Source organism: Vipera ursinii (assembly GCF_947247035.1).
Source record: "Vipera ursinii genome assembly, chromosome: 5".
Taxonomy (NCBI): Eukaryota; Metazoa; Chordata; class Lepidosauria; order Squamata; family Viperidae; genus Vipera; species Vipera ursinii.
Window position 1 is genome coordinate 79,773,294 of NC_139518.1, and position 22,135 is coordinate 79,795,428.

General features: G+C 41.5%; 1 protein-coding gene across 1 annotated transcript in view; it reads left to right on the plus strand.

The window, feature by feature from the left end:
* Positions 1-22,135, plus strand: part of MICU1 (mitochondrial calcium uptake 1) — a 175,706-nt gene that overhangs the window by 137,205 nt on the left and 16,366 nt on the right. Inside the window, exon 10 of the mRNA XM_083364802.1 lies at positions 7,144-7,252. Within this exon, the coding sequence (XP_083220928.1) occupies positions 7,144-7,252 (109 nt within the window). The remainder of the gene's footprint in view (positions 1-7,143; positions 7,253-22,135) is intronic.

Here is a 22,135-nt window from a genome sequence, read left to right on the forward strand (position 1 = left end):
TGCTAGTAAAGTTATGCTTAAAATCCTACAAGCTAGACTCCAGCAGTATGTGGATCGAGAACTACCAGAAGTACAGGCAGGATTTCGAAGAGGCAGAGGAACTAGAGATCAAATTGCCAACATATGCTGGATCATGGAGAAAGCTAGGGAGTTCCAGAAAAACATCTACTTCTGCTTCATTGACTATGCTAAAGCCTTTGATTGTGTGGATCATAACAAACTGTGGCAAGTTCTTAAAGATATGGGAGTACCAGACCGTCTTATTTGTCTCTTGAGAAACCTATATGCGGGCCAAGAAGCAACAGTGAGAACTGGACACGGAACCACTGATTGGTTCAAAATTGGGAAAGGAGTCCGGCAAGGCTGTATATGCAGATGATACCACTCTAATGGTAGAAAGTGAAGAAGAACTAAAGAGCCTCTTGTTGCGGGTGAAGAAGGAGAGTGCAAAACTTGGGTTGAAACTTAACATTAAGAAAACCAAGATCATGGCATCCGGCCCTCTCAATTCCTGGCAAACGGATGGGGAAGAAATGGAGGTAGTGACAGATTTTATTTGCCTGGGCTCCAAGATCACTGCAGATGGGGACTGTAGCCAGGAAATTAAAAGACGCTTGCTCCTCGGGAGGAAAGCAATGGCAAATCCAGACAGCACACTAAAAAGCAGAGACATCACCCTGTCAACAAAAGTGCGTATAGTCAAGGCTATGGTCTTCCCAGTTGCAATGTATGGCAGTGAAAGCTGGACCATAAGAAAGGCTGAGCGCCAAAGAATTGAGGCCTTTAAACTGTGGTGCTGGAGAAGACTCCTGCGAGTCCCTTGGACTGCAAGGCGATCAAACCGGTCAGTCCTAGAGGAGATCAACCCTGACTGCTCTTTAGATGGCCAGATACTAAAGCTAAAACTCAAATACTTTGGCCACCTAATGAGAAGGAAGGACTCACTGGAGAAGAGCCTAATGCTGGGAAAAATTGACGGCAATAGAAGAAGGGGACGACAGAGAATGAGGTGGCTGGATGGAGTCACTGAAGCCGCAGGTGTGAGCTTAAATGGACTCCAGAAGATGGTAGAGGACTGGAAGGCCTGGAGGCACGTTGTCCATGGGGTTGCGATGAGTCAGACATGACTTCGCAGCTAACAACAACAACAACAACCTGAATAAGAGAAGACCAATGGTCTAAAAGGTTATCACACAGAAGAAATTGCACCTATTCTTTACCAGAGTCAGGACATTGATTGTTAAAATTAAAGGAAAGAAGTTTCTGATAGGATGTTAAATGGAATAATTCTTGGAGAAAACAGTTTTGTTTTTGTTTTGTTTTTGTTTTTTGCTACCCTAACCTATTTATATACACACATATTTTATATTTAGTTTGGTACTCTAGATGTCTGTTTTTCTTTTCTGCCCTGAGAACATTTACTTTTCAGTAGCCATGGGACTGAGTTAGGAGTTGATCTGCAAATTTAGAATAAAGGAGAAGATCAGGGAGAGAAGTTATTAAGTATAGTAGAAGTTGAATCCGTGAATACTGTGACCCTAAGCATGTTTATTACCATGTTCATGTTCATGGGTTAGGACGCTGAGCTTGTCGATCAGAAGGTTGGTAGTTTGGCGGGTCGAATCCTGAGTGCCACGTAGCAGAGTGAGCACCTGTTACTCGTCCCAGCTTCTGCCAACCTAGCAGTTCGAAAGCATGTAAAAATGCAAGTAGAAAAATAGGGACCACCACGGTGGGAAGGTAACAGCGTTCCGTGCGCCTTTGGTGTCTAGTCATGCCGGCCACATGACCATGGAGACGTCCTTGGACAAGCGCTGGCTCTTCGGCTTTGAAGCGGAGATGAGCACCAGCCCCTAGAGTCGGAAACGACTAGCACGCATGTGCAGGGGAACCTTTACCTTTTTAAGCATGTTTATTACCATGTTCATGGGAACATATTCCCAGGGAAAATATGGTTGCAGTCTGAATATTAAAGCAAAGGCTGAGAATTATTCCAAGATACTTTTTTGCATTTTTGCTTCAGGGTGACCTTTCACAATGGACTTGTGTACACATGGTACCCTGAGATTCTACCAAGAAATCTCTGCATATTGCTGAGTCTGAATTTCTGATATATTGTAGGACACCCACTCAGTTTTTAATTGACCTTCTCACTATTGAAAACATTCTGACTTTGTATAAATTTCCCCTGTAAGAACAGACTGTTAAGCAGCATGTTGTGACCACCATCTTTTTTTTTTGAAAATCTCATTGAAAAATCTCTGAAGAATCTGCTTGGAAACCACCCAAAGTAATTTCTTCCTACAGCCAGAGACGCATTAACTCTGTAGGTTAACCTCCTTGTTATCTAATCACAGTGTGCTTGAAAGTATATATTTGCAAGAAAAGATAAAGATATATATTTGACAAGCAAGCATGCCAAAATTACACGTATAACAGGAAAAGGCAAAAGTTTAACCACAGGTGTTTTTTTTTTAAAAAAATGATATCTTGGCCTATAGCTCCAGTTATCAAAATGACCGCCAGCACAAACTGCATTTGCTGGACTGCTATCAGGTGGTTTCAGGATTATCGGATCAAGCTAATAGACACTTAGAATGACTGCAATATATTCTTCCTTCCAATCTCTCTTAGCCTGAATAGTTTTGCAATGAAATATTCAGGACAAAAATGGCTTCTTTTAAATCATGGCTGGACAACTCAAATGTTCAGAAAAATCAGTTCTTCAGAAAGTCCATTTAACTTCATAATGCCATTAAAAGCGATTCTCAGATTTCTAGTAGTTTCCTGTTAACTGTGCTTTATTAATAGCTTGTAAGAAAGATGATCTTCTCTTGAGCAACTTATGTAAGTCATTTTTAGCATTGACGTGCTCTGTGTGCTTTAGCTGTGAAGATAGTGTGAACTCATTCATTATCAGCTAGTACCTGGAAGTCATCATTGCTGTTAAATTTCTGTTATGGTTGTAAAGGAGATTGTCAGGACCCACCTCAATCCACATCTTAGGAAATAAGAACTCTTGGATGCAAGTTTAGTCCAAAAGGAAAATGTTTACTAGGATGGAATCGATTGTGGCAATACAAGACGGAATCTAACAAAGTTACATTTCAATCCTATATAAAGCATTCCCATTTCAGCCCCTCCCCTCATCCATTTGGTCAGATGTCAGTCCCTTCCATGGGAAAGGGAACTCTCCTTGGTTTTATGGTTATTGCTTCCTTTTGTGTTCAAATGTTCCCTGTTGTTTGAAGATGCCTAAAGTCTGACCTCTCCCCCCCCCTTCGGAGAGATGGCAGAATCCCCAGAATAAGCACATTGTTCTACCTATACATTTATGAAATGTGATATAAATGGATTCTGACAGAGATAGTCTTGAGGAAGGTACAAAAGAACCATTAAAGGAGAAGGAAGAAATACACTAAGTCAGGCATGTCAAACTCACAATGTCACGTGACGTCACGCGATGTATCGGAACTTTTTCCCCATTGCCGGCAATGGGATGGGTGCGGTTACGGCATGACTTATTCGGCCCATGGGCCAGCAGTTTGACATGCCTGCACTAAGTCATTGGATAGTTATTGATGATGCAACAATAAAGTAGCATTCCTGAAATTCCTAAGGTATCTTTCTCTTGAATCAGCCCACCTTGAAGGGCTGACAACAGTCTTGCAAGCCAATCTGCGTTTCCCTCTGTTTCATCTTATACCAAACAAAATCAAGGTGGGGTTATCTTGAAGTTCTTTCTCACACTTCCTTCAAATATTGGACTGTGACATTGCTTCTCCAAGTTTCTCTTTAATGGCATGTACTTTTCTTTCCCCTTAGCAGTGGTTTCAATCCAGGATCATTCCTAAATTCCTTTACACCAGTTAATCCAGATACCTAAAACTTATTGAAATTGTTCTATTTTCTCTGCTTGTTTTTATCAAAAATCTCCCCTCTCTTTGTATAACCATAAGGTAAAGGTAAAGGTAAAGGTTCCCCCGCACATGTGTGCTAGTCGTTTCCGACTCTAGGGGCTGGTGCTCATCTCCGTTTCAAAGCCGAAGAGCCAGCGCTTGTCCGAGTACGTCTCCGTGGTCATGTGGCCGGCATGACTAGATGCCAAAGGCGCATGGAATGCTGTTACCTTCCCACCGGAGTGGTCCCTATTTTTCTACTTGCCTTTTTACGTGCTTTTGAACTCCTAGGTTGGCAGAAGCTGGGACGAGTAACAGGCGCTCACTCTGTTACGCGGCACTCGGGATTTGACCCGCCAAACTGCCGACCATCTGGTCGACAAGCTCAGCGTCCTAACCCACTGAGCCATCGCGTCCCTTTTGTATAACCATATTTCTCCTTAAATGATACTTTAATGTCTTTTCCCAATTTTGATTACAAAGTGCTATTTTTTTTGCTTTGTTTTGCCTCTTTTCCTCCCCAGCTAATCTATATTTTGGGATATCAGTGTTAGAATCCAAAGTTTGACTATTTAGTAGCTTGCAAAGAACATGAGCCAACCCTACTAAACTGTCTCCCAATTGTTTAGATTAGTGTGTCAACTTTTGGAGCTTTAAGATGTGTGGATTTCAACTCCCAGAATTCCCCACATCTTAAAGTTTCCAAAGTTAAGAAACACTGTTTAGATAATATAGGGCCAAACTTAATTCTACCTTAATTACATGTAGTGTTGCTCTGGTTTTTCAAATTAATTGTCAGGCTCAAGTAACTAGGAACAGGAGTTTAGTTCAAAGCACTTCAAGTTTATTAAGTGCTACCTATACACAAGAATCTGATCTACTGACAGTCAAGACAAATTGCACTAGATAGAGTTAGCAGAATTCAAGGGAAGTCACATTTAGGTCTCTTGTGGGAATGTAACACCTCTAAACTAATGATGCATTTGACCCTGCCCTCAGGCCCCACCTGGTCATTGAGGAATTCCAATTTTCATACAAATTACTAGGCACTTTTTCCCCTAAAATTAATTGCTGGGAAGAAAATGTGATTTTCTTTAAATCAAGGTTGGAAAGAAAATTTAGTGTTTTTGCTGTCATCTTATAGGTAAAGGTAAAGGTTCCCCCGCACATGCGTGCTAGTCGTTTCCAACTCTAGGGGCCGGTGCTCATCTCCGTTTCAAAGCCGAAGAGCCAGCGCTTGTCCGAGGACGTCTCCGTGGTCATGTGGCCGGCATGACTAGACGCCAAAGGCGCACGGAACGCTGTTACCTTCCCACCGCAGTGGTCCCTATTTTTCTACTTCCATTTTTACGTGCTTTCGAACTGCTAGGTTGGCAGAAGCTGGGATGAGTAACAGGCGCTCACTCTGCTACGCGGCACTCAGAATTCGACCCGCCAAACTGCCGACCTTCTGATCGACAAGCTCAGTGTCCTAACCCACTGAACCACCGAATCCCTTGTCATCTTATAGTCCCCTGTTAAAATCCCTTCTCTACAATTCATTATCTGTTCTTTAAAAAACTAAGCACTGTTTCTATCTCTTCAAGCACAGGTTTTATCCTGCCTCCTCTAAAAGCCCAGACTTCACACATATTTTTCAATTCTCTCTGTGAGTCAAGGTCTCCAGGACACTGATTCAAATATATCTTGACTCATCTCCATCCTAGATCTTCACTAGGATGGACAAATAAATTATTTAGAATTTTGCATATCTTAATCAGACAGTTGCTATGCTTGTCATTTGGAACACTGACTAGGAGAAACAGAATTCCCATATGAAAAAGCAAAACAGTGTGGCCTCTTTTTCTAATTGGCATTCCACAGCTGACATCCTTACAGGTTATTAATCTTCATAACATCACACAACTGCTCATTTTCACCAAGTGAAGGAAAGTTAATTGAATATTTGCATGTGGACAAGGAGACTTATGAATTGCATAACATCTGAGACAATGAATGCAAGTCATAGTTCCATACTGGAAGCTTGCATGGTTCGCAATTGTTAGATACACACAGGGTTTATTTAAATAGATTTAATAGAAAGGGTTCGAGAGAAGCAAATTTTAGAGCAAACCTTTTACAACTTCCTTCTTGAGAGCTATACTGAAACTAATTAAATTAGATAAGTCATCTATTGTAGAACCTGCTTGCTCATATTCAGACTTAATTATTCCTGCTTTTGCCTGGATTTTTTTCTTCTTCTTGGGAAAAAAATATTTCTTACCACTCAACTGTTTCAGAATGTGTGTAGCAAATCTGCCTATTCCACTTTAGCATAATTTAATCTTGCAAGCAACATACTGCAATATAGTTATATAAGGCAAATTGATTACAAACTGGGAAATGTTTTTTTCTATTCTATCAGCACAATCAAGTCAGTCATTAAAATGTTACTTCAGTTTGGCTTACTAATTTGATTTTCATTATTTTTTGCCTATTTTCAATTTGTCATTTTCATTTTCAGATACTGCCATTTTAAAAGCACCAATTTTGGCCACCATTCTTTTCCTAAGGCAGGTGGCAGGCATCCATTAAAAATGCACATTTTTGTAAATTTTCTTCCTAGAATAAGCACTTCTGGCAAATGATGTTTCAGTAGGGATTCTACTGTAGTAAATAACGTCTGGTTCATGAAAGCTTAAATATGCAAGTTCCATTAGTTGATGTAAAAACATTTACAAAACAGAATATGATAGAATAAATTGTTCTTCTATTCCTAGTAGAAAATAAGTAGAAAAGATATCTAACCTAGATGGGTAGTTAAGAAATATGAAATATTAAAAAAATAAGTATATAAGCATCCAATTGTAGTTTAGAAATTAGGAACAGCAGGTAAGAGACATGCTAGTTCATAGTTCAATCTGTAAATGCTTTGGCATACAATAAGTTGACAGCAAAATATTTCAGTTTTCTAGAGGAATAAACTCTTCATTTCCTCTATTGCTAAAAACGAGGGCATTTGTATTGATCTGATGGATTGGAAAAAGTAGCTGATATTTGAGCTAAAGTGAAGCTGATTATGATTATTATGGTAATGATGGTGACTAGCCCAGAGAAAAGGTGGGATTCATATACCAGAAGATGGCTAAGTCACAAATGGCTTGCAAGTATAAAATAGTCCATGTGAATTTACACATTGACAGCATGCTTGTTTTCTACTCATTTTTTCCCCTTTAAATGTGTTGTTTTTTCATCTTCACTGCAGGGACTAACATTTGAGGAAGTAGAGAACTTCTTTACATTCCTGAAAAACATAAATGATGTTGATACAGCTTTAAGTTTCTACCACATGGCTGGAGCATCTCTTGATAAAGGTAATCAACATTTTGCCACCTGATATTTTTTTTAAAGAGAAAATAAAATAGCTAAAGTCACTTGTATCAGATACATTAGAAAGTACAGGTTTTGTGATATTTAGAATATTTGAAAACCCTTCATGAAATCATTCTTCAGTTGATTATGAAAGAGTTCAGCAGTAGAATATTTACAATCTATAAGCAGATATCCATCTAAATCTGACCATTTAATTCTAGGTAATTATTTTTTAGTAAATAATATAAGTAGACGTTAAAGCTCTTTGCGTACAGAAGCAAGCACCATATCTGAGCATTCATAGTCAACCTATACTACGTACATACATACATACATGTATATGTATAGTGTCTTATTATTGTGCTGTTAATTGTTTTGGTTTGGCCAGTTTAAGTTTAAAATAAGGCCAGAATAAGTTTTAAAACTAGAAAATGACTCTACTGTATTAATTGACCTTGGTGAATATTTACTCCAGAGCAATGGGTATTTTGCACCTATTTTGGCCATAATCCGATTAAGGAAGATGCTTTAGAAAGAATCATCTTAATTTAATTTCTAGGGTTTTAATACTTGTCCCTGGCTTTGTTCTACCTCAGTATTCAGCCTCTCTGCACCACTTGGCAAAGAGGATCACCCTAATTGCATTGCCGTTTTTGGTTACTTTGTGGATGTCCCCTAAATTCTTTCTCCCCCGGTGATCTTTAAGATAAATTAAGGTGGACTGCACTTGAAAGGGATTTTAGCAGAGCACTTGGTATTAAATGTTTTCTTTCTCTCTTTCTTTATTAGATTTGTATCTCTTTTGTACACTAGCTCAAGGCAATATACATAATATTCTGTCCTTTTTTCACCTGCAACATGAACCCTCCCCAAAAGGTTGTTGATTGGCACAGAAGCACTATGAGCTTCCATAGATGAAGGTGGATTTGAATCTAGGTCTCCCCAGTCCTTTAACTACTCCACCCCACTTGCTGTTGTCTGTCCTAATTTTGTGTTCTCAGCGCCAGGCAACATGTTATCCTGAGTTTTTTCTATGCCGTAGCATAGAAAATTTTCCCAAAGTTGCTGCAGATTTTCAGACAGTGGAAAGATATTTCACTGAATTATAAAGCAGGCAGATTTTAAATAATATAAATATCATTTGCATAATTCATGCTGTTGCAACTATTACTTTTTTTTTCCTTTCCCAGTTCGATGTGAATGTTCCATGTTGTTGGTATATCAAGAAAGGACTAGTGGAGTTATTCTTTTGAACAAGGAATTTTGAGTATTCTAAGAAGGAACCTGGGTCCAAGTTAGTTTAGAAACACAATTTTAAATATGTGTGGTTAGGCTGAAGTTCAGTTTCACACTTCCAATTGTAATTAAAAATGTTATGAGTTAGAAAGTGATACACTTAGATTTTTTCTAAAGGCCTACCCACACAACCTTGTTATTTATTTGTTTGTCTCCCACATTTATTATTTTTATAAATAACACAAGGCAGCAAAAATATCCCACACCGCTTCTTCCTCCTACTTTCTTCTCAACAGCAACCTTGTGAGGTGAGTTGGGCTGAGAGAGAATTACTGACCCAAGATCGCCTAGATGGCTTTCATGGCTGAGGCAGGAATTGAATTTATGGTCTTTTGCTTTCTACCTGGTGTCTTAACCATTAGACCAAACTGGCTCTCTTAGGTGAGATAGGCAGGATAAAAATGTGATTAATTAATTGTGGCTGTAAGCCAGAGAAGGGCCTTACAGGGGAAGAAATGGAGGTAGTGACAGATTTTATTTTCCTAGGCTCCAAGATTTCCATAGATGGGGACTGCAACCAAGAAATTAAAAGATGCTTGCTCCTGGGGAGGAAAGCCATGGCAAATCTAGACAGTATACTAAAAAGCAGAGACATCATCTTGCCAACAAAAGTGTGTATAGTCAAGGCCATGGTTTTCCCAGTTGCAATGTATGGCTGTGAAATTTGGACCATAAGAAAGGCTGAGCGCCAAAGAATTGAGGCCTTTGAGCTGTGGTACTGGAGAAGCCTCCTGCGAGTCCCTTGGACTGCAAGGCGTTCAAACCGGTCAGTCCTAGAGGAGATCAACCCTGACTGCTCTTTAGAAGGCCAGATCCTGAAGCTAAAACTCAAATACTTTGGCCACCTAATGAGAAGGAAGGACTCACTGGAGAAGAGCCTAATGCTGGGAAAGATTGAGGGCAAGAGAAGAAGGGGACGACAGAGAATGAAGTGGCTGGATGGAGTCACTGAAGCAGTAGGCATGAGCTCAAATGGACTCCAGAAGATGGTAGAGGACAGGAAGGCCTGGAGGAATGTTGTCCATGGGGTCGCGATGGGTCGAACACAACTTTGCAACTAACAACAACAACAAGCCAGAGATGCTTTGCTAACAGTTCTTTAAGTACTTGGGCTGATGTGCTGCCTCCATCTCATTCCTAGTCCAGAGTTGAAGGCCATCTAACTCGTATTGGCATATTACCATAATCTCCATACAAACTTTGCAATTTCACATGATTTTGATAGCTCAGAGGTGACTGTTGATGGCAACACGGTCAGCAGTCCAACTCATGTTGGGTGCTTTCAGCTGCCCCAAGCACATAGCCATCCATTCAATCACTGGACATCACCCTCCTTGGTCTTATTCACACTGTTCTGTTCCAGCCTACGACCGGCCCTGTTTGTGTACCAGGGACAACCCCTTTTTCCTTTTTACACTCAATAGGCTGGAAAAACCCAACCCAAACTTATTTACAGTTCAAACAAAAAAGCAATAGAATAAATGAATCAAAATATCAAACAAGAGTTAAACAGAAGTAACAAGAACAGACCAGGACTCTCTCAGAATATCTTCAAACGGTTGCCTTCAGCAACCAGCCCCGCCCACACATTCCCCTTTTATTATCAGTCCCAAGGTGTGGCTTCTCACTGCCTTCTCCTCCTCTCACTGAGTTGCCTCATTGATTTTCTCTGCTCTGCTGGATTGCCTTCTGTTTCTAGCGTCTCTGAACAGATTCAGCTGTGACTCATCTAAGTCCGACACCTCGTGCTCACACAGCTGGGCCTCATGAGGAACATGACTGGAGGGACCAGGCTGAGAGTCCTGCACTTCATCAGAACCTCCCTCCAACACCAAAGACTTTCCAAACCCCTCCTCCTCCTCCTCCTCAGATTCATCGGACTCAGCTACTGGGAGCACAGGCTGACACTGTATCACAACACACACATGCTGCTAGAATGACATGGAACTGTTTTGCACTTCCCATATTAAATTTTTTCTCACCCCACCCCACCCCATTCACCTCAGGGTTTCTTCGTAGCTTTGGAATTCCATAAAAGCATATATCCAGGTATATGCATACAGTAGACTTAAGGAATTATCTGCAGGTCATGTTTATATAAAGAGGGTTTTCTTTAAAAAACAAATGTAGTTTCCATTATGTCTCGCAAATCATTTCTATTTCTACTGCATTAAGTATCGATCCCAAGAATGCCCTGTTTTACTTAAAGGCTCACATCAAACAAGCTGGATTGTTCATTTAAAAAAATTCTTGCATTTTAATTACCAGCATCTGTTCCATAAACAAGGTTTAGTATTTCTTAGTGCACGGTTATTAGACCCTGGTTTCTGAAAAAAGAAATCATGCAAAATGGACAGCTGAGCATGTGATAGAAAACCAAAAATCCTCTACTTCCTGTTTATCTTATCTCAACCAGATTTATTAAATATATTCTCCCCTGTACACAGATAAGGAATTTGCCCATTTCCCTGAGAGGCAAGGAAATCTGTTCTGGTTGAGATCTAGGCAGCCATGAAACAGAAAACGCATGAATTATTTCATGGTTCAAGGAGGGCTGCATTATATCCAAAGCCATTTTAGAGGGGAATTTGGATTTCAGTGGACTCTTAAGGGCTATGTAAACTAATAATGCCAGTAAAAAAAAAGAATAATCAGCATAGGAGTCAAATTTTAGGATGCTTGCACTGAGGAGAAGCAAGGTCTTGCCAGGTCTCCACCTGCATAAATAGCATGCTTTGTATTTTTAATGAAGCAGACAAGGTCCTGTGCTGTTTCATTGCATCCCAGACCTTCTGTGATCTGATTCTGTTGAATTAAAATATAGCCTCCTTCACTGCAGTTGAAGAACGGTTTCAGCTGGGCAGGTTATTCAGCAAAATCTCAGTGTGTGCAGAACAGTCGCTGGAAATCACTGAGAAAAGATATAAGAAATCTTGTATTAAACCAAGTTTCATTGGCTACTTCTACTAGCAACTCTCCAAGATCTTGTCCTGAAGTTGTTTCACAGTTCTATTTACCCTAGAACAGGGCTGTCCAAACTTGGCAGCTTTAAGCTGGCTGGGCAATTATGGGCATTGAAGTCCATGAGTCTTAAAAGTTGCCAGGTTTGGAGACCTCTGCCTATGCTTAGCTGTATATGTTGGAAATACAGAAAGATCCATATAGGATCTTTGACATGCAAGATTACTTTTCCCATCTCTGAAATGTATTCTTATGGAGCCATTACACAGAGAGAATTAGCCATTATCTAGATCAGTGATGGTGAACCTTTTAGAGACCGAGTGCCCAAACCGCAACCCCAAACCCACTTATTTATCACAAAGTGCCAGGGCTGCACCAACATTGTGGTGCCCTCAGGGGGGGCAGGGAGGCACCTCTTAGTGCCGCCTCTGGCACACAAAAACTGCGGGCACCAAAATGGGCCACCATGCTGCAAGGTGCAAAAATGGCCACCGCCACGCCACAGGGTGCAGATACAAGGCACTGCATCACGCAAGAACCGGGCAGGGCTAGTGAATATCACACAGGCACTAGCCCTGCCCCATTTGCAGCGTGTGCGTGCTTGTGGCCCCATGCACGCATGTAAAATGCTTCCCCCTCCCTTTTCTTCCAGTTCACCAAATGACAGTGACCTCTGCTCTACCACCTTGAGCTTCGCCTCCTTTGTGCTGGGCGGGGCTCCTGCTCCGGGTTGCGGTGGCGGCCTGATGGACCTGCTGCTGGTGGCAGTGGCGCACGTGCCAACAGAGAGGGCTCTGAGTGCCGCCTTTGGCACGCGTGCCATAGGTTCGCCACCACTGATCTAGATAACAAAGAGACTGTGAAAGGTTAAGCCTTGGGAAGAAGAAGACAACTGAAGCACAGAGCCTGCCTACCTAGTAAAATTTAGTTTAGCAGCTGTCGCCAGAGTTGAGGGCCTTATTTCAGTCATTCCTGGCTCCAGTATATTCTCATTCGTGAGAACCACCTAGGCTGCATTTCCTAGTTACTGCGGATGTTGCTTCAGTCCCTGCTGCTAAAGTCTTTTGCGATGAAAATTGTACTGTTACTATCCTGGGTATGAGTTGTGTTGAAAAAATTCAGTGCACATATTCCACATTTGCAAATGCAGCATTGAGTTGAGATCCATAATTGGCAAGCAATTAGAATTACCCTACATACTGGGTTCAGCTACTCTCATTTTGTATTTATTTACTGAGAGCAATACAAACATTTCTATAATTTGCCACTTTATTTAACTCAAAAGGAACAGAACCATAAAACTGCCTAACAATTCCACAGTAATACATTTTAAAAGCAGCCCAGTTCCACTATCGTCACCAAAGCCTTTTGGAACCATATTTTCACGGTCTTGTGAAAGGCAAACAAGGTAGGAGCATCATATCCTTTGTAGGCAAAATATTTCATAATGTAAAGTCCTTCCACTCCTTTTACCTCATGCTAGGTGGCTTATTTTTGAGTCATTTTCAATGACAGACCCATACAAAGTACAATATAAAAGTTTAGGTGTACAATGAGGAGGATGTGAGTCACTCTACACCAGACATGTCAAACACAAGACCCGGGGGCCGGATCCGGCCCGTGAAGTGGTTTCGTGTGGCCCCTGAAGCCATCCTGGAAACAGTGAGGGAATGGCCCCCGCTGCCTTGGCCCTGGCCCAGAGACCCTCCTTCTGCCAGAGACCCCCAGATCTGTCCCACTCCTGCCCAGGCCCCCATAGGCACCCTTGATGCCAATTATGTAGACCTGGCCACGCCCACCCAGTAGGCCATACGCACTCCAGCCGCGCCCACCCAGTAGGCCATGCCCACCCAGGCCACACCCACCTGGCCCCCCGAGGGCAACCACAATGCTGGTGTGGCCTTCAATGAAATTGAGTTTGACACCCCTGCTCTACACCATCCTGGTCAAGAAAGTCCCACAAATGATTGAAATGGACTAGAATTGTACACTTTCAGTTAAAAGGTCATGCTGTTCACTACTCAGGATATGAAAAAGAAGAAGAAGAAATAGCACTGTTTTCATGCACAAGAAAGATAAGCAAAGTATCTCAGGTGAGATATACCGAAGTAGCCTGACCACTAAATGAATGAATAATACCAATTCAACTTTGCAGACAACCTCGGTTTGTGTTTAGTATCCACGTTTTGGCTCCAGTTGGTTCTTCTGCAGAAGAAAAGGAGCTTGATTAATATTATGGTCAAGTTTAACCTAAAATCAATAGAATATGCAAGCAAAACGTGCTGCTTTCGCTGGAAGAATGCTAAAATTGGAAATATAGAGGTGAGGAGAACTTAATTGGATTATATGACCTTGCAAACCAAAATGAAGCAGAAGACAGAAATCAAATTATTTTGATTATTGATTATCTGTTATTGGTAGAAAGAGGTGGTACAGTAAAGATGTAGCCAGAAACTAACTATGGATCAGTTCACAGACTGTTCATGTTCAAGTTGGAAGTCAAGTTAAAGTGTGAAAGAATGCCAACCAGTTTCTATAATGTGATCTTGAGTACATATCTACCATTTTCCATGAGTATATCAGGAATCGCTTTGAAGCAAGTCTGGAATCTCTTGATAGGAAATCAGAGAAACTCTGAAATGAAATCAAAGAAAGTGTTAGGGAAAATGTGAAAAGAGACTGAAACATTGGTGTTGGAGAAAATTGAGAACGCCACGCAAAGCCAAGAAAACAAGTAAATCCTAAGTTGCATTTAAACAGAGGGATTCAATCAAGATCATGTGAGATGCTAATACCACTCTATAAAGCCTTAATAAGACCACTCCTAGGATACTGCAACCAGTTTTGGTCTCCACACTATAAAAAAGATGTTGAGACTCTAGGAAAAAGTGCAGAGAAGAGCAACAGAGATGATTAGGGGGCTGGAGGCTAAAATATATGAAGAACAGTTACAGGAACTGGGCATGGCTAGTCTAGTGAAGAGAAGGACTAAGGGGGACATGATAGCAGTCTTCCAATATTTGAGGGGCTGTCACAGAGAGGAGGGGATCGACCTATTTTCCAAAGCACCTGAAGGCCAGACAAGGAATAATGGATAGAAGCTGATCAAAGAGAGATTCAACCTAGAAATAAAGAGAAATTTTCTGACAGTGAGGACAATCAACCAATGGAACAGTTTGCCTTCAAGATGTTGTGGGAGCTTCATCACTGGAAGCTTTCAAGAAGACTCTGGATTGCCATCTGTCAGAAATGGTGTAGGGTCTCCTGCTTGGGCGGGGGGTTTGGACTAGATGACCCACAAGGTCCCTTCCAACTCTGTTATTCTAATTCTAATTTTAAAAATGGATCATGGGGCAAATCAATCCAGAGTTCTCATTTGAGGCCCAAGTAAGTAGAGAGGAATTGGATATTTTGAATATATTATATAAAGACCCAGCTCCCTTGAAAAGTCCATAAAGCTTTTCTGCAAGAGAAGAGAAGAGAAAGACAGCGGCAAAGTGACTGGGTTTGATAACAGCAGCAATAAGTGCATCTCTTCTAGACCTACAGTTTCTGTAATAGACAGGCATTCTCCTGCACTTTCAGAAGCAGCTTGTGGAGAATGACTGTAGCTTTGCATGGCTCTCGTCCATAGAATATCCATAACCTTTTATTGGATATCTATTATTTTAATTTATTTGAACCTATTTATTACTTTAATGGATATGAACCTACCGTTTATTATGTTAGAATCAAGCATATAGTTTCCTTTCTGAATATAATTGCACTACCATTCCTTCATATGGACCCCTGTAATAATCCCGGTTAGTCTATTCTCATATATTTACCTCTAGGGAATTCCATTTAGTATGCTTCATTTGTGGCCTGACAATTTCATATTTTTCTTGCTTTGCACTTCTTTACATTCCATATTCCAATTATATGTGTCCTTTTCAAGTAAGGAACTCAGTGACTATATGATCTGATGTCTTTGGTCTGGCCATATCATCACCTCCAGATGTGTTCATGAAAGTTCACGCCTTCCCAGTAATTTGAAGAGTGCTTTCTGGTCAGAACTTTCATGAACACATGTGGAGATGATGATATGGCCAGACCGGCACCAGATCATATACCGTGCTCCCCCGAAAATAAGACCGGGTCTTATTTTATTTTGCCTCCGAAAGAGGCACCAGGTCTTATTTTTGGGGTAGGCCTTACCTCACCTCCGGCATCGACAGTCCCACCCAGCCGGTCCACTTCTTCTGGGGCTGAAGTTCTGCAGCTGCATTCAGGCCTGCATTTTGCAGTCAGGCCTTTCCAGAAGGTCTAAGCACCCAAGTACCAGGCTATGGATTCAGTCCATAGCTTGATGCTCGGCTGCTAAGGTCTTGCAGAGCCGAGCTATGGATTGAATCCATAACTTGGTTCTTGGCTGCACAGGCCTTCCGAAAAGCCCTGTGACTAAGAAATGCAGGCCTGCCTGCAGAAGAGGCCTCAGAAGAAGTGGGCTGGCAAGGAGAGGCCTGGCTGCAAGATAAGTGGGTGCGGGGTGGGTGGGGCAGCTCCATCCCCCCACCCCCACCCTAGCTTGATTTTTAGGTTTGTGTCTCGCCCCAAAACTAGGGCTTATTTTTGGGATAGGGCTTATATTAGGCCCACCCCCAAAAATCAAGCTAGGTCTTATTGTTGGTGTAGGCCTTACTTTCAGGGAAACATGATAGTCACTGAGTTCCTTACTTGAAAAGGACGCATATGCTTGGAATATGGAATGTATCCAGTGGAATCCAAACCAATTTAATACTTGCATGCATACAGGTAGTCCTCGGCTTACAATTACAGTCAAGGCCAAAATTTCCATTGCTAAGCAAGGTGGTTCTTAAATGAGTCATGCCCAATCTTGCAACCGTCTTTGCCACAGTTGTTAAGCAAATCACTGCAGTTAACATGAATCACGTGGTTGTTAAGTGAATCAGGTTCCCCCCATTGGCTGCTGGCCGGAGGCTGACTGGGAAGGTCGCAAATGGCAATACATAACCCCAGAATGTTGCAACTGTTGTAAATGAGGGTGAAGGTTCATCCTCCAAATTTGTGGGTTGGTTTCCGAACATCTCACTACCAGGCTAGGTAACATTTTCAGCAGAGTTTAGGGGATGTCAGTGTTCTTCTGTTTATAAGGGCTTCAGGTGTGGGTGTGTCAAGTGAGGGTCTTGTGATGGGTCAGGTGTGAGTCATCAGTGAGAAGCTTGTGATGGGTCTTGTGATGGGGAGGTTACATCAGGTCAGGATCATTGGGAGTTGAGGTGCTGGTGTGGGGAGGAGGGGGCTTGCTCTTTCTGGTTGGGTGTGTGGTTGATTTACATTCTGAGGGGTTCGTAGGCTGCTTGTAGGTCGATGTGTCTGTTAATGGAATTGCTTGTGGAGTGCCAGGCTTTGATGAACTCACGAGCGTGCTGGGTGGTAGCGTGGCTGATGATTTTGGTGTTGCTCCAAACGAACTGGTGGTGTTTGCTGTTGGATAGGATAGGATAGGATAGGATAGGATAGGATAGGATAGGATAGGATAGGATAGGATAGGATAGGATAGGACAGGACAGGACAGGACAGGACAGGACAGAAGAGAACAGAACCTTGGAAGTCTTCTAGTCCAGCCCCTTACTCAAGCAGGAAAACCTATACCATCTCAGACAAGTGACTGAAATGAAGAGTAGAGATTAAGGATTTAAGGGTAGAGATTAAGGGTAGAGATTATGGCATTTGACTGCCAGCCAGTGTTCGTGGATCCTGGCTTTTAAACTGACATGATGTTTGTCCCACTTAGAATTGGTTGCAATCATTACAGTTGATTTTGTAAATTGACATTTGTTTCTTTCATCCTTCTGTACCTTGTTTTTGGTTCTGGATAATTCCAGGCGGAGTGTGGCTGTGGGTTTGTGGGCTATTGCTATTCCTAAGGGTTGGAGAACTCTGGATGTCATTTCTGATACCCCTTTTGTGAATGGTAGGGTTAGTTTTTGCGTAGTGGTCAGCTGTGCGGTGTGTTGCGGTTTGGGTGCTGTGTGTCGGAATACGAAGTTTTTGGGTATAAAGAGTATGTAGTTACAGGTAGTCCTTGATTTACAACCATTCATTTAATGACCACTCAACGTTACAACAACTTTGCAAAAAGTAACTTATGATCGATTTTTAGACTTAGGACCATTGCAGCAGCCCCACGGTCACATGATCAAAATTCAGGCGCTTGGCAACTGGCATGTACTTGTGACAGTTGCGCTGTCCGGATGTCATGTGATCACCATTTGCAAACGTCCCCTCTAGCTTCTGGCAAGCAAAGTCAGTGGGGAAAGCCAGATTTGCTTAAAGGATCACCTGATCGACTTAACAACTGCAGCGATTCCCTTAACAACTTGGCAAAAAGGACATAAAATGGGGCACAACTCAAAAAAGCAACTACCTTGCTTAACAACAGAAATGGTGGGCTCGGTTGTGATGATAAGTTGAGGGCTGCCTGCATTTGCTATGTGGAGAAGTTTGCATTTTCTGAAATATCCTTTTGACTAATTTTAATCGGCATAAATAAATACAGGGGAACCTAAAGCCACTTCTGTTTTTGCCAATAATACGTTAGGTTTTGTCCTTGGGAGCTCAACTTCTTGTCCCCAGTTTAGCCATTTCATAACTTTTGTAATATGACCTGTTTCTACCTGGATAAAACTCTTATTTTTAGTGATAACATTTTCAGGCTTTTCTAAAAAAAGCTCCTGTTGTAAATAATTTGTTTAAAAATCAATTCAGGTTTAATTATGTCAATATTTTTAGGGTCAACTTCACTCAGTCCTCGGCTGCAAGTTACATTTACCTGGGAATTTATTTCACTGTTATTACTATATGTGAATGAAGTTTCTGCTCTCAGTGTGAAATACTGATTCCTTGTATTTGAGATGATTGCATTGGAAATAATTTTGAAGCCTATTCCCTTTCCTACCTTGAAATTTGAGGGCGAAACTGAATGTTGGATACATTCTTTAAGCATGCATGAGCTCTTAATGCCAGTTGAAACCATGGAACGGAGAAACGAATTTTTTCTCCTTATTCCCTTATTCTAGCATGGCCTCTGTGTTTCTAGTAATAAATATTTATTTATTTATTTTATTAATGGGATTTATATCCCGCCCTATCTCCCGAGGGACTCAGGGCGGCTAACAACAACAAAACTTAAGGTCTCTGTACAGTAAATTAAAAATAAAAATTTGAAATAAATTAAAATAAATGAAAGAATAGAGTTAGAATTGTAAACATAATTAAAATCCCTGTCAGTCTAGGTCAGCCAGGTGGAAAAGGAGTGTTTTGAGGCCGCGGCGAAAGGACTGGAGATCTTGGGCCATCCGAAGCTCAGGGGGGAGCTGGTTCCACAGGGCTGGCGCTCCCACAGAGAAGGCTCTTCCCCTGGGGGTCGCAAGCCGACATTGTCTAGCCGACGGTACCCTGAGGAAGCCTTCTCTGTGTGAGCGCACTTGGCGATGGGAATTCGTTCCCGGCAGCAGATGGTCCTGCAAGTATCCCGGGCCTAAGCCATGTAGGGCTTTAAAGGTAAGAACTAGCACCTTAAATCTCACCCGGAGGGCAACCGGTAGCCAATGCAGCTCACGCAGGAGGGGTGTAATATGGGAGTATCGGGGTGCTCCCATCACTACCCGTGCAGCTGCACTCTGCACCAGTTGAAGCCTCCGGGTGGTCTTCAAGGGCAGCCCCATGTAGAGAGCATTACAGTAGTCTATAGCTCTCTGTTTGATAGTCTGCATGAAAAAAAAAACAATGCAGGGAGCTGAATTTGGGTTCTCCTAAGTTGTGATGTAAATTGGGTTCCACATACAGCAAATATGCTCTTAAAGTATGTGCAGGGTTCCCCCCCCAAAAAAAAAAACCCCAAAACTTTGCAATTTTCTAAATGTGTGGACTTCAGCTCCCAGGAAATTCTTTTAGCTCCCTGCTAAAAGATTAAATCTAGTAAGACACTTAACCTGCTGATTGTTTTCTTCTGGACATTTTTACATGCATATTAATTGAGAGCCACCTTGCTCTAATAAATTACCCATCCTGAATAATGGTTTGGGTGCTTAGAACTTGGCACAAATAGAGCTTGCCACAGCAAGGCAATTTAAAGCCTCTGCAATCTTTACTGGACACCTACTTATTTACAATTAAGATAACTTTGCTAAAGCTTAGGAAAAGCTTTAAATGCTGCGTCAGAGGATATTAACAGTTTTCAACTGGGATCGCAGCAGAGGAATAGTGGTTTTTTGAAATCCTACTCAAACACTACACAGTGTACTTGCATCCTTCCCCAGTTGCCTTTACTTTTAGGAACCCAGCTGTGTGATTGCTAATCTTAATACTAGCATGAGGATAAAATCATTCACGCTGAGCTTGTCGATCAGAAGGTTGGCAGTTTGGCGGGTCGAATCCCGAGTGCCGCGTAACAGAGTGAGCGCCTGTTACTTGTCCCAGCTTCTGCCAACCTAGCAGCTCGAAAGCACGTAAAAATGCAAGTAGAAAAATAGGGACCACCACGGTGGGAAGGTAACAGCGTTCCGTGCGCCTTTGGCGTCTAGTCATGCCGGCCACATGACCACGGAGACGTCCTTGGACAAGCGCTGGCTCTTCGGCTTTGAAACGGAGATGAGCACCGGCCCCTAGAGTCGGAAACGACTAGCATGCATGTGTGGGGGAACCTTTACCTTTACCTTTTATATATACACTAAAGCAATGGTATTAATATTAAAATGTGTGTATATGGGAGAACAGCAGAGTTGCTTCTGATTCCTGGCTTTATTGGTGCTCTTTAAGCCTGTTGTTTTCTTGCAGATGTTATGAATTTATGAACCCAAATGAATTTGGATAATGAATGAGCAAATTACCCAAATGAAACATCTGCAAGAAAACAACCAAGCTCAGCACCAAAGACCCTACGGTTCAGCCCTGAGCTAGAAATGGTTTTTTGTATCTGTTCTTGGCCTTAGTTGGCTAAACCAACTGCTTTAAGCTATTTCCTCTAATATAGCTCAGATATCGGTTCCTTTTGATCTACAGACAGCCTTGTTCATTTTCACCATTGTGTAGTTCTCTTTCTTCCCCCCTCCACAAAGAAGTTTCACCCCTAAACTGATTTTTACCAGTTCAGCAGCAAACTAAAAAACTGAATAGGCCAATTTTGTAGAAAGTTGAAACTCTTAAGATCCTTGCTAACTGCCCTTGGCAGGATGGCTTTCATAACTAATTAACGGCTAGTCTACTTAGAATCAGACTAATGAGATTTCTTCCAAAGTTTTCGAGCACATTAGCACTCCAATTAAGTTAACTGGAGGCATATCTTCAGAAGCATTAATATGCAGTTAGTTTACTGTACTCTGAGCCAAATTCTCTGCCCCTAGTTTTGGCTTTCCTTGATTTTTGTCACAGAGACTACCACTGCAAAATACTTTCAGATTTGCTGTCTTGATAACTTAAAATGCAAAAATATGTCTTGCAAAGCTAGAACACTGTGCTGATTCTCCTTGGAACAGGGACAGTTAAATTCCTTCAGATTGATTAATTAGTTTAATATTGCAGACAGGGTCATGTATGTATTTTGGCTACTATGCTAGTAACTGGAATTCCTGATTCCTAGATGGCACAGAGACACATTTTTTTGTCACTATATCTGTGTTACTTTTCTCTCTAAAAGATTGGACCTTGAATGAGTGTTGGTTACACCTAACAAAATTTCTCCTGCTGTTTACTTGGCAATAGATTGTTGTAGAATTATTTAGCTTAATTGAACTAGATTTTCTAACAATAAGACCTGATTATTTGCTCCCCCCCCTCCATTGTAAATGTTGATACTCTGTGCTTACTCATAAGCTTTCAGAAATATTTGAGTGCTTCAAATCATTCTGCCTTGAATACAGAATGTTTGACTTATATACAGTATAGGTAGTTTTGTTCAGGGGTAGAGAATAGAGGTGCTTAGGGAGGCTGAGCTCCAAAGTTGAAAAAGACAGATAAATTGATTTATAATTTCAGTCACTAAAACCACCCATTTGCACAACTAGGAATTTCTCTTGGATTTTGCCATTTTCAGCAATATATTAAAGATATTGAAATAATAATAATTAATAATAATTAATAATAGTAATAGTAATAATAATAGTAATAATAATAATGTTGGAAGGTACCTTTAAGGTCATCTAGTCCAACCCCCTGCTCAGGCAGCAGACCCTATACCATTTCAGACAAATGGTTGTTCAGTCTCTTCTTAAAAACTTCCAGTGTTGGAGCATTCACAGCTTCTGGAGGCAGGTTGTTCCACTGATTAATTGTTCTAACTGTCAGGAAGTTTCTCCTTAGTTCTAGGTTGCTTCTCTCCTTGGTTAGTTTCCATCCGTTGCTTCTTGTCCTGCCTTCAGGTGCTTTGGAGAATAGCTTGACCCCCTCTTCTTTCTGGCAGCCCCTGAGATATAGGAAGAGTGCTATCATGTCACCCCCTCGTCCTTCTCTTCATTAGACCAGGCATTCCCAATTCCAGCAACCGTTCATTAGTGCTGATCATTTTTTAAAAAAACAAGAAATGTTGTAGGAATTGGGTATGGCTAATCTAGAGAAAAGAAGGACGA